The following is a 19,656-nucleotide window of genomic DNA, read 5'->3' as shown; positions in this document are numbered from 1 at the left end:
AATGTGTAAATCAACTTGTCTCACCTTAAAAAAATCCACTGATATATCTTATTACTTTCAGAATATTAGTTGCTCTCTTTATAAAATAATTTTTTTCTGCTGTTAAAGTACCCCTTTTTCATAAACTTTTAAAACTTTCTTAAAAATGGTTGGACTCTGTTTGTAATTAATATTTTTTAACTGACTCCAAGCTAATGGTGGATTAAGAACAACCTTTGTAGTTAATATTTGTTAAACAGTATTGTACCAGGCAGTGTGGTAGTCCTTATTACACTAACTAATGTGTACAGTTCATTATTGTACTAATTACACTAATGAGACAGTCTCTGCTTACTTTGACCATCACATTATGAATGTATTCAGAGACCTAAAGTTTTGAAAGCAGCATGGAGATTTCCCCTGATCCTTTTTGGTGATCTGCTGCTTTAAAAGTAGAGAGAGTGAATGAGTGAGTGAGAGAGACTATCTCATACCTAATACTTGTATTTACTAAATGACTTATATTGCCTACTTAGATAAACAGAGTAAGCAATGGAAACCAACCATTTCGACAGGCTTGGTTTTCACAGTGAATGAATTATCAGAAGAGAAGGCTGCATGGTGGTACAAGCACCTACCTGTCAATAAGCCATAAGTTACAAGCTAATTATATTGCGCTCTCTCTGTGAAAAACTGACAAAGGGTACCTGACTTCTAAATGTTTGGGTATATTGCTGTAGGGACTTGAAAATTCAAAAAAGTCTTTTTTATTTTATTTTTTTCCTGTTACATGATGCCATAAATGACTAGGTATAAAGGGCTTCTATTTGTATAATCCCGTAACATTTCACTATATTTGTACCCATCACATTCCAGGAGAACATGCTCTTCAGTTTTGATTTTCTAAGTTGGCACAATATTTTTTGCTCTTTTCAATGGTTTGTGATTAAAACATAAAATTAACATTGTGTATTATAAAACTGTTTGGATTGCTTTAGCATTTTTGGTTTGTTACAATTCATTAAATCACTTTTTTGTGTGCTTAGCTTATAAATCATATAATGTTCTCAATCAAGGAATAACTTTGCTTTTCTCTTCTTTAGGGAGTTTTTGCGTTTGGCAAGTCCATTAAATTGTGGTGCCTGGGACAAAAAACTGCTAAAACAATATAGGGTCCACAAACCAAGTTCACTAAGTTTTGAGCCAGAGATGAGAAGTAAGTTGACTTTTGAAATTCCCTTTCCTGGGTTTATCTTATAAATGAAAATCCTGTAGAGGATGAATATTATTTCAAGAGAAGTTCGACTGTGGAATAAAAGGGTTTGTTGGGTTTTGTTCATTGTTATTTAAATAGAAAAAACATAAATCTCATTGATTGACTGGAGAAGCAGTTGATAGGGATGGCTGAAGAAGCATTGATGCAAGCAACATCCAGAGAAGATGAGAACTATGTAAAGAAAAACCCTTGGTTTGGAAGAGGAAATGCCTCTTTCTCAGAGAGTCCATAATTTCTCTGCCTTTCTCAATTAACTTTTGCTGCCTGGACCAGAGTGGTTGATTGGACTATTAAAGGACTGAGGCTTTGCAAGACAATTGGTGCGGGAGGACATGGAGAACAAGAAATTTTAAATGCTAATAAAAATAGTTGAGGAGTTACACCAAGGAGAGTAGGATAGATAGAGGAAGAAGCTAGTGCGAGGCTGGGAGAAGAGGAACGATCACTGGGAGGGAGAAGAGTGGTTTGGCTGAAAAGCAAATGTAGTGAGAGGGTCGGAATGGGAGAACTGGAAGAAGGAGATGGGATAATAGCAATCAAAACTAGAGTAGTGAGACAAGCAAAGAATAGGAGTGTGCCCAAATTTTGGCTCTGGAGTGAAGCAGAGGCGAAGCTCATTGGAGGAAAGGTGATCATAGAAGTGGGGTATTAGGTTGACATCCCCCAGTACACTGGCAAGAGTTAGTACAGGGAAGAAGGGGGAGTGAAATGCCAACAGTAGTAGATGGGGGACTTCCCTGGTAGTCCAGTTGTTAAGACTTCACCTTCCAGCGCTAGAGGTGCAGGTTCAATCCCTGATGTGGGAGCCAAGATCCCTCATATCTCATGGCCAAAAAACCAGAACGTAAACAACAGAAACAATATTGTAACAAATTCAGTAAACACTTAAAAAATATTTTTTTAATAAAAATATACTTTAAAAAAAAAACTGGCGGTTTCACAGAGAGGGCTGTGATAGGATTGCTAATGAAGAGCCTCCAAGGAATAGAAGTTTTTGATAGAAGGATGATGGAAGGGTGTGTTAGCAGAATGTAGGACCTGCCTACCTGTCCATCATGGACCAGGGAAAAGCACCAGATTCCATCCACACAAAAGCTCTGGGGGAGAGTGTTCTCTAGAGAGTTCAGTTGCCCTGGGTTTCCACCCAGCATTAGTTCTGTAATTTGTTGGGTTTTAATATTACAGTTTATTTTGTCTGATTATTAGCCATAGGTAAGGCCTCTGTGTTGATGAATTGAAGTGACCATTACTAGTGAAGCAGGAAAAAATAAAACTTAGAAGAGTGGAATGCCCTTTTTTTCCCTCTTTTTCTTTTTTTAAATTAGAATACCCATTCTTAAAGGATGTAGTTCAGCCCTTTTTGCAGGTGAGAATCAGAGACTAAACAGCCTTTAATCATTATTTCAACCTTAATATTTCCTGTGGTTTATCAGTGATGAGCAAATACTGTGTTCTGGAAACCTGAAGATCTTTCGAGTTCGAACACAGTTTTATTGGAAGACGAGAGTATTTCAGTTTTTCTTGTCAATTAATATACATCCCCTGCATGTATATATATATTTTTTGTTGTTTTTGTACTTTACATAATTCCTTAGAACTGACAAATATAGTTCCTTTCTCTAAGAGAATACTGAAAGATGTTTATGGTTGCCTGAATGGTTAGCACCCTTAAGAGGGAAACAGGTAAATTCATAGGCTTCATCTTGAGAGGGAATATTTTCTCCATGACATTTGTGATGTATTCCTAAAAGAATAGAACAGCTTGTATAAAATTTTTTGTTGTTGTTCTTTAAATTGTTTACCATTTGCATGCATATAGGGATTTTTCAACTCAAGTATTTTTGTGATCACATGTTTAATGGTTAGAAGAATCAAAAATGGGGAGAAAATGGAAGGAGCAAGTTTCTGCTATTAATGTCTGGTTTTGTTTGTTTTTTTTTTTTAAGAAAAATGAACTGTTTCCTTTATAATGCTTCTCAAATATTTTCTTCTCAAAGATAAATAACTTTGTGGAATAAAAGTATAATCTGGTTTCTATGAACATCATTAATTGTAGCTTATAATTAAATTTTACTGTACCAATGGCTTAGATAGTGATCATTGGTGATTTTTATTCTTTTTCTATCTGATTTATACTTGTACTCTGTAGTTTCCAACATTTCTGCCGTGTTTTTATTGCTTTAGTAATAAATAACAAAGTAAAAAATGATGATATTTAAGTTTTACAATGAACATAAATGAAATTAAAACTTTAGACTTAAGTAAAATTATTTTGTAGATTGAAACTGAGTAGTATTTAAAAATTAATCAGTCTTGTTAAAGTCATTGTTTTAGAAATCTACATGATATTCTTCTCAAGAGATTTTCTTTGACTTGCAGGTAGTATGATCACATCCATGGAAGGTCTGGGTTCGGATAATGTTTTCAGCTTACATGAAGATAGCCATTACCGGATAAGCAAGAGCCTAGTGAAATCTGCAGAAGGAAGTACTGTTCCCCTGACCAGAGTGAAATGTCTGGTCTCCATGACAACCCCACATGACATCAGACTTCATGGGTCATCAGTTACTCCAGCTTTTGTTGAATTTGACACATCCCTTGAAGGGTTTGGGTAAGAAATTTGCAAGGTAGCCAAACCTTATGTTATTTTATGCCTCAGTCTTGCCTTTGACAAATAGACCTTTGGTTTTAAATTTACTCAAGTACAATACAGTATATGCTATATATTTTCAAAGTTCTTGAGTATGTTATTTTAAAGTTTTTAGATTTAATTATTTTTAATTATTATGCTAAATAAGTAGGTATGGTATGGGAATCAGCAGTCTAAGGTCCACAGTCCAAATCTGTATTTGAAAATTCTTTTTTTCTTTTTTTGTAGATTATGTTTCATTTTAACATAGCCATATTCATTTATGTATATATATTATTTATAAGTGGAGAATATTTTCATGCTGGAGTACAAAATTGTGATAGAGACTATCTGGTCTGCAAAGCATAAAATATTGATGTTCAGGCCTGCTCAAGAAAATGTTTATCAACACCTGATTTAGTACAGTAAAGTTACAGATAACATACAAATTAAAATTATTTTAAAAGATCTTTGGCTAGGTTTTGTCATCATTTTTTTCCCTCAAATGACCTAACTTACTAGTTTACATATTATACATATTCAGTTACTATCACATTAAATGAGTAAATACTTGCAAGTGGCAGAAAAAAAATATAGTAGTGGAAGTAACAATAAAGAGTCTAGGGGGGGTTCCTTGGTGGCCTAGTCGTTAGGATTCTGGTTTTCACTACGCTGGCCCAGGTTCAGTTCCTGGTTGGGGAACTGAGAATCCTGCAAGTTGCGAGGCCAAAAAGAAAAAAAATAGAGACACTCCTCTGCTTATAGCTTCTAGAATAAAATATATTAATCATTTTTTAAAGAGAAATCTATAGCAAATCTAGAAGAGTATATTTATAAAGTCTCTTAGCCTCAAAACGGATATAAATGCTAAAAGATCTATATCTGTGCTAGTTTTTTGTGGGATTCTTATACATAAATTGTGTTTTAAGAACATTGTTGTGGATTATTGTCAGACAGTGAATTAAAACACGTTTGGGACTGGGCGAAAGTAATCAGAACAGTGTTAGCAGAGGAGAGTGACTCACTAGGAAGGGCCACAAGGGACTTTCTCTATAAATATGATGATGAAATTGTTCCAATATCTTGACTAGGGTTATACATTGATGCATTTTACCATGTGCAAATTATACTGATTTTTTTTTTAATTTAAAGTGTCTTTGGATATTCTCATAATTAAAAGAAGGGAAGGACTTTGTTAGGCATCCAGACTTATTCCATAATCTCGTCTCTGATTACCCTTAAATAATGGTAGTTTATTTCACTGTGGTAAGTACATAGCAATAAGAGAAGAAAACAGTTGCCCTCTAAAATGTACTTTATCTTTTACTTAATAGCTGCCTGTTCCTGCCCAGTCTGGCCCCTCATAATGCCCCTACAAACAATGCTGTCACCACAGGTCTTATCGATGGGGCCGTGGTCAGCGGCATTGGTTCCGGTAAGTATTACTTCCTCTGCTTATGAGATTCTTTTTTTTTTTTCCAGCAGACTATATATTATCTAGAGATTTTGCTCTTTCTGGCACCTTTTTCAAATACAAATATGAGTCAACACAAACGCTCTCATTGTTATTTTTCTATTTTCACTTTAGGCGAACGATTCTTCCCTCCTCCATCTGGCTTAAGCTACTCCAGCTGGTTTTGCATTGAACATTTTAGTTCTCCTCCCAGTAACCACCCAGTCAGACTCCTTACTGTTGTTCGCCGAGCAAATTCTTCTGAGCACCATTATGTATGCCTTGCCATAGTTCTGTCTGCAAAAGATCGGTCTCTGATTGTCTCCACCAAAGAGGAACTACTCCAAAATTATGGTCAGTATCTGCCTTTTTCTTTTTGATTCCTGGCAATTATTAAAAGTACCAAACTTCATTTTAATATTCAGTTTTGAGGTCCAGTGGTAATTCTTCTCTCATTTAAATTTTTATAGAATAGAATAGGTTCTGTGATAGCTTGAAGATTGTTTACTGGTGAAATTTCAGGGCACTTTCACTTTCAAAAGAGACTTAGATAGAAAACAGTGGAGAGAGGTCCTAAAATAAGGATTCATCTCTGCTCGCCAAGAAATCACAGCTTTTGCTAGGAAAGCAGGATGCTTATTTAATACATTTTAGTAAGGATTTTCATTGGCTGTGAATTCTGCTTGACTAATGAATATTCATTGAGCACCTGCCTACCATATGTGCCACTCTGTGCTAGACACAATAACATTTTAATTACTTTATTCACTGCTAACCTTCAAGGCTTAATACTGACCATTTAATAATCCTAATTCTCTTAATTCCCTCCAACATGCCATACCATTACATTGCTGACTTCAAACTCAAGGCATTCATAAAGATCTTCCAAAAGATACAAATAAAATAAGATCAAAATATCAGTTCACTGAATTTTCTTTGCTCTGAATGTAAGCATTTGTCTATAAACATACCTCTTTTTTATCGTCTAATTTTGTCTTTTAACTAATTAAATACAATAATAGCATATATTGCTTCACCTGTAGTCACTATTCACTTATTAATTGAATATGAATATTAACTCATCAGTTAGATAGTAAGGCTTCTTGTCTTAGGATGCTTAACCACGATCAGCACAGAGTTAGGCATCAATACAGGAATTGCTTTAAAATCCTTTATTTGCCCATTTTGTGGCATTTGATTCTGTTTCTATTTTCTTCCTAAGTAAGACTACCTCCAGTCTTCAGATACCTACTCCCTCTGTTCTTTCACTACGTCTCTGACCTCTCTTGCAATTTCCTTCAACAGCTTTCTCTTCCACCTTCCTATTCTTCAAGCTTTTATGTTTAGTCTTTGTACTCAACCAGCTTTTCATGAGAAAACATCAATTTTCTGTTAGCATTATGCCTTTGTAACTTCAGGGACACTGTGAAGTTAAAATTATTTAATTTGTCTGTATTCCAGGCTTTGTCCTCATCTGTTCACTGTGCACTAGACATCTTAATGTGAATAAAAGTCAACAGAAATATTCTTAAAATCTGTATTTCCTTCTGTTTTCCTGTCTTGCTAAATAACAGCCTCATTAGCAGTTATGCTGTCTTTTGTTGTTCATTCGCTGGTTGTATCAGACTCTTTGTGACCCCATGGACTGCAGCACACCAGGCTTCCCTCTCTATCTCCTGGAGTTTGCTCAAGCTCATGTCCGTTGAATTGGTGATGCCATCCAACCATCTCATCCTCTGCTCTCCTCTTCTCTTCCTGCCCTCAATCTTTCCTTGCATCAGGGTCTTTTCCAGTGAGTCATCTCTTTGCATCAGGTGGCCAAAGTATTGGAGCTTCAGCATTAGTCCTTCCAATGAATATTCAGGTTTGATTTCCTTTAGGATTGATTGGTTTGATCTCCTTGCTGTCCAAGGGACTCTCAAAGAGTCTTCTCCAGCACCACAGTTTGAAAGCATCAATTCTTTGGCACTCAGCTTTCTTTATGGTCCAAGTCTCACAGCTGTACATGACTACTGGAAAAACCATAGCTTTGACTATATGGACTTTGTCAGCAAAGTGGTGTCTTTGCTTTTTAATATCTTGTCTAGGTTTGTCATAGCTTTCCTTCCAAGGAGCAAGCTATCCTATCGAAATACCTCAAATCATCCTTGAAACTTCAGCTGGGAAGCTACCCCTCTTTCTACTCAGTCTTACTCTACTGTCCCTCCTTAATGTTGCTTGAATTTTCCTTTCTACCCTGTGCCCACTGTCATAGCCTTTGTTTATATTCTTTACCACTTACCTGGACTTCATAGATTTTAAGTTTTATTTTGTTCTTGTCCGTTTATCCTACCAGAAGTCTTAAGTTCCCACTCATGATACTTCTGTTTTTGTAATCTGGACCCTACCACCTAAAAATTGAAAAGGGAATAATGAGTTAAGTGAATAATAATGGAGAATTTGGAAAGAGGATAGAATTTAATAGAAAAGTTTGGATTGGGTCTGGGGATATTTCAATAAAAAATGTTTTGTAACTATATCATTCACTGAATATAATTTATAAGACTACAGTAGTTAATATATCATTGGAAATTGTAGTAACATATACATTAGTGATATTAACAATATTACTTTTATAAGCATCTATCCTCTGAATAGATACAGTTCATTAAGATGCCTAAGTAACTTAAAGTTGTCAGAACCAGTTGGCTCACTAAATATCCTGAAACACCACTGAATGCTGGGTATATCTTAGTTTAAGCCTGAGTCAGAATGTGAAGCTCTCAGAAAAATTTTTCATCTTCTACAACTCTCAAGAGGATTCAGTCTATTAGCCAGGGAAGGGAGAGGGAAGAGTTCTTGGTTTCACCCATACCTTTTCTCTTTATTTTTGCATCCCTTAGTCCATGACACTAGACCTCATCAATAGATGTATACTCTGAATCATCATTTAAAAATAAAAGCTTGGCTTTTCAGTGTATGGAAATATTTTAAGATTCCAAAAGTACGATGTTTTATTTGTGCTTGTTTCTTCAAATAATACAAACTTTTAATTGTCGGTATATTATATGAGTTTGTCCTGAAAACCACTGGGTCTGCATTAAGGTAAATGGTTAAGATTAGCTCTTTTTTTAAAAGTTTTCTTGGGTTGTGGGGAGGAATGAGTTTTTAACATCTGGATTTCTGCTGCTGTCCCATCTTCTTTTGAATTCTTATAAAAGATAAATTAATTTTAACTACTTTAGCATTAAGTTAGTACTTAGCCCATTATATCCTGGCATGATTTGGCAACATACTCGGTAGCAGAGGCAAACCAGACTAGAGTCAAGAAATGACTGCAAATGTTAGCAGATCCCCAGAGCAAAAGAAAATATCTTTCCAATTAAAAAAGAAAAATTTTTTCACTCCACAAATCACTTTGTTACCAACAGTCATCAGCTAAAGGTCAAGGCTGAACAACTACAAAGTAAGAACAAATAGTTGCACCCCTTGTATCACTGAACAGAACAGAAAGCAAAAATAAACTGTTTAATTTTCTTTTTTATTTTTCTAACCAATTCTATAATCGAATGCATGTTAAACTATGTAAACTATGATTTTAAAAGATGTTTTATAACAGACTATGATGGGTAGTATTCAACTAATCTCTTTTTTATCTGTCATAAATTTACCTTACAGTCTATTTATTTTTCATGTCATTAGTTATCATAACTTTAATTATGACTATGTATCTTGAGCAGAAATGAGCGAAATATATCCCAGGTTTTACTTTTTACTACAGTTAAGTTGTTCAATGAATAAGGTATTTTTATTTACATCATCATCATCATAATAGTCTGGGCTTCCCAGGTGACTCAGTGGTAAAGAATCCGCCTGCTGAAGCAGGAGACATGGATTCAATCCCTGGGTCAGGAAGACACCCCCTGGAGAAGGAAATGCAACCATCTCCAGTGTTCTTGCCTGGGAAATCCCATGGACAGAGGAGCCTGGCAGGAAACAGACCATGGGGTCACAGGAGTCAGATGCAACTTAGTGACTGCACAACAGCAAGATATTAGCCCAACAAAGAATGGAAGTCTCAATGTGAATAACTGTTAGAATGAGGATGATGATGAATTTTCAATTTCTTCCCTCTCCTCCTTCAGTTGATGATTTTAGTGAAGAATCCTCTTTCTATGAGATTCTGCCATGCTGTGCTCGCTTCCGTTGTGGAGAACTGATCGTTGAGGGACAGTGGCATCACCTGGTTCTGGTGATGAGCAAAGGGATGCTGAAGAACAGCACTGCAGCTCTCTACATCGACGGCCAGCTTGTCAGCACTGTGAAGGTGAGCGTGCTCGGAAACCCACTTACAAGACAGTTCAGTGGTGTGTGCAGAGCATGTATGTGTATGTTTACAAAGGTATTTCTTTTTAAATACTGGCTTAATTTTAATTTGTCCTTCAGTGCCCATTTAAAACAGTATGTGAGAGTCATGTGGCTGGCTAATTCATGTCACTTTGTTAGAAATAAAGGAGGTGTTACAAGGTGCTGAAGATGTTAGTGAATAGCACAGTGCTTGAGCGCTGAAGGACAAGCACTTGCCGGATTGGTAAGTGCTTTTTCACCGTAGAGAAACCAGCTGGATGGCTGGAAACCAGAGTTGTTATTCTTGTTATTCAGTCGCTAAGTTGTGTCTGACTCTTTGCAACCCTCTGGACTGTAGCCCACCAGGCTTCTCTGTGGGATTTCCCAGGCAAGAATACTGGAGCCAGCTGCCATTTCCTTCTTCAGGGGATCTTCCCGACCCGAGGATCAAACCCTCATCTCCTGCATTGGCAAGTGGGTTCTTTACCAGCTGAGCCAAGAGGAAACCCCTAGATGTCTCAATAAACAATGAACACACTATTTTGTCACTTCATTTTTACTACTGTGTGCAGTCCAGTAGATTCTGTTTTCCTGTAGAGTTTGAGTTGTTTTTATTTATATTTATTTTCAGATCAACAGGATTAGTCCCTGAAAATAATATTGGGTGTTTCCTTATTGTTTGTTGAATGAATGAATGCATACACATTACTCTCGATAGCTGTCCTACAGTTTTCAGAAGAGAGGCCAGAGAGTTGATGTAACCAGTAAAGAATCCAAAGGTCCTTTTTTAAGTCAGGATGAATTTTGCATGTTACTTTCTACCGAACTGTGTTTCGCAAGCTCTTAAAGTTCTTTAACTTTGAAAAGATGGTATCCATTTTTATAGAGATATCACTTGAAAGAAGCAACAAAGATGAATTCGGCCTTTTTCTGAATTGAAGTTTAAAAAGTAGTGAAATGGGCCGCCTTTGAATACATTTCCTTCCTTAATGATATTTTACTGTGACATTGTTTCAACATGATAAATCCTGAGACAAACTCTTTGGGAATAGTCATATGTTTTCTTTGTATACAGGATTGCATTTGAAATGGGCTTGTAGATTCTTTAGAAGGTTGCTCCTTCATTATTTTTAGTATTAATATTATTGAAAAGAAAAATGTCTAACTTCTTGGATTGTGAAGTAGGATATTTATTATTGATATATTGATATCATCATCACTATGCCTATGGGAAGTCACAGTCCTCTGAAGCTAACCTTTAGGTCTTCATACTCATACTCTTAACATCACAGGGAGCTGTTCTTTAATGCACAGAGTAATAGATGTGATCTGAAGCTGGGACAGTGTTAAGACAAAACGATCTATGGAAATGTTGTACACACTTGTCAACAGATGAGAACTGCCTGTACTGTAAGAAGCTACTTGATTTCCTGATCTCTTACTCTCTATGATTATATGTTTATTGTAATAATTGAATGACAGTTTAAGCATCTTGTAAGTAAACAGTAGTATAATTTAAAATCTAAAAATATATTTTTCACTGAGATTAAACTGTGTGTATAAATTATAACCCCCTTCATGGATCACAGCCTTGTCATGGAGAAGGGGCTCGCATAACTCAACGGAGCTATGAGCCATACCATGCAGGGCCACCCAAGACAGATGGGTCATGGCAAAGAGACGTCAAGGGAATATTTTATGCATGGATGGGCTTGATAAAGGACAGAAATGGTAAGGACCTAACACAAGCAGAAGAGATTATAAAAAGGTGGCAAGATTCCACAGATGAACTACACAAGAAAGGGCTTAATGACCCAGATAACCATGATGGTACGGTCACTCACCTAGAGCCAGACATCCTGGAATGTGAAGTTAAGTTGGCCTTAGGAGGCATTACTATGAACAAAGCTAGTGAGGTAACAGAATTCCAACTGAGCTATTTAAAATCATAAAAGATGATGCTGTATTTGAGGGTGGGATGATTTGGGAGAATGGCACTGAAACATGTATACTATCATGTAAGAAATGAATCGCCAGTCTATGTTCGATACAGGATACAGGATGCTTGGGGCTGGTGCACGGGGATGACCCAGAGAGATGATACGGGGTGGGAAGAGGGAGGGGCGTTCAGGATTGGGAACTCATGTACACCCGTGGTGGATTCATGTCAATGTATGGCAAAACCAATACAGTATTGTAAAGTAAAATAAAGTAAAAATAATAATTAAAAAAAAGAAAATTGGACATTAAGAAAAAAAAAAACTATTTCCCTAGAAAAGCATGAATGGAATTCATTCCCTTAGAATGAAATGGAGAACTCATGGAAAAGACCTTTGAAATATAAACTAGGTAGGATTTACTACAGACTATGAATAATTTAATCAACATGTTATTAAATGTTCCATCTATATTAGTACTGGTCTCTCTTCTATGACAGGGTGTTGTGTGACAGAAGGAAAGAGGTTTAGGGCCCAGACAGCCCTGGGGTGAAATCTAATTTGCAAACTCACCAGAGCAGAACTTTACCTGGAACAAGTTAGATGCACTCAACCTCAGTTGTTTCACTCAAAAAATGTCTTTCCATGGGCTCCTTTGTATATCATAATTACCGAAAAGCTCTATGTCTCCTGTCATCCAATTTAATTCAAAATAAAAACAAAAAAAAGGAGTTTAGGATTAACATATATACTGTTTTATATAAAATAAATAATCAACAGAGACCTACGGTATAGCACAGGGAACTTACTCAATGCTCTGTAGAAAAATAATCTGAAAAAGAGTGGATATATGTATGCATGTAACTGAACTACTTTGCTGTACACCTGAAAGTCATACAACTTTGTAAATCAGCTATACCCCAATATAAAATAAAAATTAAATTAAGGAAAAAAAATTTATAAATCATAAAAGATGATGCTGTATTTTAACAGCATTTAACATTTTAGTTACACTCAACATGTCAGCCAATTTGGAAAACTCAGCAGTGGCCACAGGACTAAAAAAGGTCAATTTTCATTGCAGTCCCAAAGAAAGGCAATGCCAGAGAATGTTGAAACTACTATATAATTGTGCTCATTTCACATGCTATGCTCAAAATTCTTCAAGATAGGTTTCAGCAGTATGTGAACCAAGAACTACCAGATGTACAAGCTGGATTTAAGAAAGGCAGAGTAACCAGAGATCGAATTGCCAACATCTGTTGAATCATAGAAAAAGGAAAGGAGTTCCAAAAACACATCTGCTTCTGCTTCACATCGGACTGCACTAAAGCCTTAGACTGTGTGGATCACAACAAGAGGAAAATTCTTAAAGAGATCGGACTATGAGACCACCTCACCTGGCTCCTTAGGAACCTGTATGTGGGTTAAGAAGAAACAGTGAGAACCGGAACTAGTAACAACAGACTGGTTCAAAATTGGGAAAGGAGTACAACAAAGCTATATATTGTCACCTTGCTTACTTAAGTTATATGCAGAGTACATCATGCAAAATGCCAAGCTGAGTGAATCACAAACTGAAATCAAGATTGCCAGGAGAAATATCAGCAACCTTATATATGCTGATGATACCACTCTCATGGCAGAAAGTAAGAACTAAAGAGAAGACGAAGAAGCTGGCTTGAAACCCAGCATTCAGAAACCGAAGATCGTGGCATCTGGTCCCATCACTTCATGGGAATTAGAAGAGGGAAAAGTGGAAGCAGTGACGGATTTTATTTCCTTGGACTCCAAAATCACTACAGACAGTGACTACAGCCTTGAAATTAAAAGATGCTTCCTCCTCAGAAGGAAAGCTATGACAAACCTAGACAATATATTAAAAAGCAGGGACATCACTTTGCCAACAAACGTCCGTATAATCAAAACTATGGTTTTTCCATTAGTCAAATACAGATGTAAAAATTGGATCATAAAAAAAAGGCTGAGCACTGAAGAATTGATGATTTTGAGTTGTAGTGCTGGAGAAGACTCTTGAGAGTCCCTTGGACATCCAGGAAATCAAACCAGTCATTCCTAAAGGAAATCAATCCTGAATATTCATTGGAAGTAGTGATACTGGAACTGAAGCTCTAATATTTTGGCCACATAATACAAAGAGCCAGCTCTTTGGAAAAGACCCTGATGCAGGGAAAGACTGAGCTGCAAAAGGATCAGGTGGTGGCAGAGAAAGAGATGGTTGGATGGCATCACCAACTCAATGGATATGAGTTTGTGCAAACTCTAGGAGACAGTGGAGGCATGCTGCAGTCCATGGTGTCACAAAGTATTGGAGCAGCTGAATGACAGTAACAACATAAATTATTTAATACTCAATTTTCTAATATTTGTATAGCACTTTACTCATTCTTAATAAAACACTTAATATAATTTTATTCAACAGACTCACATTGCAAGTGTTATAACTAATTGTAAGACTGCCTACCTAACCATAGTTGGAAAGTTCTTTTTATATCAACCTGAAAATTCCATAACAGCATCATTAATTTCATTTGCAAACCAGAGAGTAGTAGGGTCCCTATATTTGTCTGTTGCCCTTTCTAGCGTTAGGTGGTTTATCTGTTTTACAGAGTTCAGTTACAAACTTCCATCTTGCGCGTCAGTTTCTAGAATCTTGGCCTGCTCTTACCTTTCCCAACTCAACAGCATTTGTATATTTGTAAAGTTGTATGGCCCTGGGATAATGAAAACCTACATTTGAAAAGTGGTTATTTTCCTAGAGACAGTATTTGGGGTTGAATCTCACAAATTTGCTTTCGTTTCCTTTACAGCTTCATTATGTTCACAGTACTCCCGGGGGCTCAGGCTCTGCCAATCCACCAGTGGTTAGCACAGTCTATGCCTACATTGGTACTCCGCCTGCCCAGCGCCAAATTGCTTCATTGGTTTGGCGCCTGGGACCTACACACTTTCTAGAAGAAGTATTACCTCCTTCAAATGTTACTACCATTTATGAACTAGGACCAAATTATGTGGGAAGCTTTCAGGCCGTATGTATGCCATGTGAGTAACTTATTCTTTGTTCTTAAAATTGTCTAAGACTTACCTCCTGTGATATAAATGTGTGAATAAGTGCATACGTGTAGATAAGATTATACATTACGTTTGTCTAGTAAAGGGGCCTTCTCCTCTGCGTTCAGCATGAAACTGTTGACCTCTCTCTGCTATTCAAAATGCTCTCCTCCACTAATCATCCCGTCCATCATTGTTTCTCATCTTCATGTCTGATCTTCACATCTGATCTAGTTTTCCAGTTTCTCTTCTTGGCTCCAAGATGTGGGTGTATACTTCTAACAGTCTAACTCCAACCTTCTTCTCTCTGTCATTTCTCCTATTACGTGAAGCCATTTGAAGTGTATGTACTTTGGGAAAAGGAAGGAAGGAAGAGCCTGACAAACACACACATAACATTCTTTAGCTTGGACCAGTTAGCATCAGTTTGCCTCGTCTCTTTATTCCTGCAGTCCACTCCTGTTATCCTTTATTCCAAAAGGAATTTAGAATCAGAGTGCTGATGTTAAGCTCAGTTCTTTGGTAGCACTCTTTCCAGATGCTACCTTCCCTTCCCTCGTTCTCATTCTGCCAAAGTTCTAAGTAGATTTGGGTCAAGTATACTATGAATGATGATAGTACTATGACTACGTAATTGTACTTTCGCTTAGTTTCTTGATTCAGATAATAGCTAACAATGACTGAGCACTTACTATGTGCTGCATAAATTGATACCCAAGAAGGACATAGCTGTTCTGGGCCCCTCACAAGTATCCATTCGTCTCCTCAAAACACCAGGACTTAGGGACTGTTGTTACCATCCGCATTGTACAGATGAGGAAACTGAGGTGCAGAGATGCATAGGTCACTCAGCTTCTAAGTGAGAAAGCAGAGGCTCACGCTGAGTCACCTTCTTCAGAACTACTCTGCTGTGTCTGCTGGAGGAGTAAAGAGAGGCGTGTAGGAGAGCTCTCATTGGGAAGGAGACCTGATGCTGCTGGAGGAGTAAAGAGAGGCGTGTAGGAGAGCTCTCATTGGGAAGGAGACCTGATGCTGCTGGAGGAGTAAAGAGAGGCATGTAGGAGAGCTCTCATTGGGAAGGAGACCTGATGCTACAAAGTTCACAGGTGTTCCACGCATCCCCTTGTTCCTTGAAACCAAGAGAGAGTGTTTTGTGATTCCTTTGGTAATACTTAGAACTCTTCTTCTTCCTTTACATTGTGCTACATATTAAGTATATTTTAAGAGTAAAACTTGGGATGCAAAGCTTTATGTTATTTAGTTGCTAAGTCATGTGCAACTCTTGAGATCCCATGGACTGGAGCCTGCCAGGCTCCTCTGTCCATGGGATTCCCCAGGCAAGAATACTGGAGTGGGTTGCCATTTCTTTCTCCAGGCAAAGCTTTGTGACTGGGTGGTTTTTCCTTATTTTCTTAAGAGCTGGAAATTAAGTAAAACAGTTTCTAAATTTTAGCTCCTTGTTCCACTTTAAAAGATTTTCAAGGCTACCCATTTAAAAATGGTGATAAGAAAAAGAATAAATATATAAAAAATGATACGAATTAAAAAATTGTCTTAGGATCAAAGAAAAGCTGATAATTTTGAAAAGGATTATTCTTCTTTTGAAGGTAAAGATGCAAAATCTGAAGGTGTGGTCCCGTCTCCTGTGTCATTAGTACCAGAGGAAAAGGTGTCATTCGGCCTCTATGCACTGTCCGTGTCCGCCTTGACAGTGGCGAGAATCCGGAAGGTATACAACAAGCTCGACAGCAAAGCCATCGCTAAGCAGGTAAGCAGAATGATTTCCCAGGGGGCCGCGGCTAATACTCCCTGCAAAGGTGTTCCAGAGCTTTCTCTGGCACCCCCCAATCAGGAGTGGTTGCTAAAAACAGCATTTTTCATCTATTACTTTGGTTTATTTTGCTTTGGATTTAAGCCACAACATTTTTAGCCATTTAGTGTAATTTGGAAGGGTGAGAATTTCCTTCCAAGTGTCCAGTTTATATTCTTATATTTTCATTGGCAATTAAGAAATTGAACCTTAGGAAACTAAAGAACATAACTGCTATTTTAATTTTTTTTTGGATAACTTACTAAATACCGGGCACCATTTTGTTCAGGACACAGCAGTAGATGAAGAGTAAATCCCTGCCTTTACTAACGTCATTCTAACGGAAGAGACAGACAGTAATAATGACAGAAATAACCTGATCATAGAGTATGTTGGAAGACGAAGAGTGCTAGGTAGAAAAACCAAGCCGGAAAGGGGAGAGAGAGAGAGGCTGATAGTTTCAGTGGGAGGGTCAGAGGAGGCTTCCCTGAGAAGGTGAAATTGGAGCAGTCTTGAGAGAGAAGGCAGCAAAGAATGATGTATGTATGGGGGGAGGGGAGGGGAGTGTGCATTCCAGAAATACTAGTGCTGAGGCCCTGAGGGGACAGTACATGCCTGCCAGAGAGGCAGGTGTGGCCAGAACTACAGGAGAGAAGGCCTGGGTAGTAGGCCAGGCAAAAATGGAGTCCCTTGTGCTGATCCGAAGAAAACTGTAGGAAGAGTAGTTTGGGGGGCGGTGAGGGAGATGTTGAGAATTATGTTTTGGGAAACTTTGGTGTCTCCATTAAGAGGCTTCTCAAAGCCACTGAAAATAGGAGTCGGTTCAGGGGAGAGATTTGAATGCCAGGGTTGTCCCTAGGTGGTGGTAAAGCCACGAGACCAGGTGCAGTCACCAAAGAGAGATGCAGGTAGAGAAGAGGAAAGGTTTACAGACAGATCTGGCACATTCCAGTGTCCCGGCCCCCGGGGGGCTGATGGAAGAGCCAGCACGAAAGGAGGAAGCGAGCAGAGTCTGGTGTTGAAGACAGTGATTCACTGTGGCGGACGTGTCAGAGCAGTCAAGAAGGGTGAAGGCTGAGGACCACCGTCAGGTTTAGGAAGGTGGAGTCGTCAGTGACCTTGACAAGACATTTTGGCTGTTGAGGGGAGGCAGAGCCGAGGGGAAGGAAGTCAAGAGGCTGGAAGGAAAGGATTTGGGGATAGTAAGTATTGACAAGTATTGACAAGCTCTTAAGCCAGAGGCTTGCCTGTGAATAGATACATCTCTCTTCTGAGAAACATAAACCACATGAATTTAGTTCTACAGATAAGAACAGAATTACGTCTATGAATTACATTTTTTTGCTTTAAAAGCAAATTGTGTATGTCTGTGCAAAATACATTTCTTTTGTGTGGGCATGTTGTATCCATAAACTTTTGAGCAATTTATGTGACATTTATTTGCATATGGTGTGAAGCAATTTTTTTTGCTTTCCTCTCGAACTCGTAAACTTTCCCCTTGCCCCTGTTAGGGTGGACATGGACAGTGCCTTATATTCATTATATGATATTCACTGATCAGAAATACTGGGAGGCAGTGAGTTTACATCACAAACGAGTTTCATTCAGAAGGACTCCAGAGCTGTTCCCCAAGACCCCTTCACCACCTTTCTCTCGGTGGATTGTATTAATATTTCACTTGCTTCCTCCGAGTTTCCACACCTTTGCAAGTATTTGCACGTTTTTAAAAAATGAACACTCATGTTTTTTAACACTCTGCGAAGTCGAGAGAGCAAAGTTATGTTCCCCATTCGTGTTCTTTTTTCTTTTCCAGTCAGAATGTTGAGACCATTCCTCTCTCGTGACATTTTTTCCTTTCCTGTTTGTTCTTCAGTTAGGCATTTCCTCCCATGAGAACGCCACTCCTGTGAAGCTGATCCACAACTCCGCAGGACACCTCAATGGGCCCGCACGGACAGTTGGGGCTAGTCTGATTGGATACTTGGGTGAGTCGCGTTGCCTTTTCCTTTCAGGCTTCTTTGTGCTGGTGGTTTAGTCACTGAGTCACTCTTTGTGACCCCATGCTCCGTAGCCCGCCAGACTCCTCTGTCCATGGGGTTTCCAGGGCAAGAATATTGGAATGGGTTACCATTTCATTCTCCAGGGGATCTTCCCAACCCAAGGATTGAAACCATGTCTCCCGCATTAGTAAGTGGATTCTTTACCACTGCGCCACTAGGGAAGCCCTCAAACTTCTTTATTTGCCTTCAGATCCCTTTAACTTTCTCATTTGAGTGTGGTGTCCTAAGTTCATATTCTATACTGCTGACCTGTCATGTTCTTACAATATTCAGAGATTAATGTCAATCCCAAACTCCAGTGAACTTTAAAAATTATAACCATTTATAAAATTCCATCAACTTACCCCTGTCTTTCGTCAATGCTGATGAGCACTGATTATATGCTGCTATATAATTTCAAGGTGATAGTCACACTCCATTGAGGGACAGATATAAAGACTTGGAAATACTGATGATTGCTACATGATTTGGTGCCACAGTGAAGACACGTGTGGTGCTTCTGTTTTTGGAAATGAGCTAGAAATAAGAGCTTCAGGGTAGGAGCCCTGTGGATCCAAGTATAATTAAAGTCAGAGCTACAGAGCCTCAGATCTCATATCTTCTTAGAAAGAGTTGATCATTTTGATTAGGTAGAATTTTGAAACATAACCAAATCAGGCCATCCAAAATTCAAAACTAGCAATTATGTATTCTAATCTGTAAATCAGTATGTAATATCTAAGTGTTAGTCTCTAAGTCATGTCCAGCTCTTTGCGAGTCCACCAGACTCTTCTGTCCATGGGATTTCCCAGGCAAGAATATTGAAGTGGGTTGCCATTTCCTTCTCCAAGGGATCTTCCCAACCCAGGAGTAGAACCCAGGTTTCCTGCATTGCAGGCAGGTTCTTTACTCCCTGCGCCACTAGGGAAGCCCAGTATATAGTGTGGATTCCTTTTAAAATTAACAAGAAGTGTTATGCCAATCAGTGTCCTACATGTTTATCAGTCCTTGGCAATTATTGTTCAATCAGCGTCCACGTCTCTGAACTTTTTCTTTTTTGACCATATTGTATTGCTAAAAGTTTCCTTTATGCTAAAGCCCATGGTAATTCTTTGTTCAGCTCAGGAGATATTTC

At 38.1% G+C, this 19,656-nt stretch overlaps 1 protein-coding gene across 22 annotated transcripts in view; it reads left to right on the top strand.

Annotated features, from left to right (window-relative positions):
- WDFY3 (WD repeat and FYVE domain containing 3) overlaps nt 1-19,656 on the top strand; it is a 281,234-nt gene that overhangs the window by 158,783 nt on the left and 102,795 nt on the right. For all 22 annotated transcript variants that reach the window (XM_060417370.1, XM_060417369.1, XM_060417383.1 and 19 more), the window contains 8 exons: nt 1,083-1,195; nt 3,635-3,866; nt 5,219-5,319; nt 5,473-5,691; nt 9,462-9,643; nt 14,432-14,663; nt 16,280-16,440; nt 18,356-18,467. In XM_060417370.1, coding sequence (XP_060273353.1) covers nt 1,083-1,195; nt 3,635-3,866; nt 5,219-5,319; nt 5,473-5,691; nt 9,462-9,643; nt 14,432-14,663; nt 16,280-16,440; nt 18,356-18,467 — 1,352 coding nt within the window. The remainder of the gene's footprint in view (nt 1-1,082; nt 1,196-3,634; nt 3,867-5,218; nt 5,320-5,472; nt 5,692-9,461; nt 9,644-14,431; nt 14,664-16,279; nt 16,441-18,355; nt 18,468-19,656) is intronic.

Source organism: Ovis aries, chromosome 6 (assembly GCF_016772045.2).
Source record: "Ovis aries strain OAR_USU_Benz2616 breed Rambouillet chromosome 6, ARS-UI_Ramb_v3.0, whole genome shotgun sequence".
Taxonomy (NCBI): Eukaryota; Metazoa; Chordata; class Mammalia; order Artiodactyla; family Bovidae; genus Ovis; species Ovis aries.
This window is presented reverse-complemented; position numbering and strand designations above follow the sequence as displayed.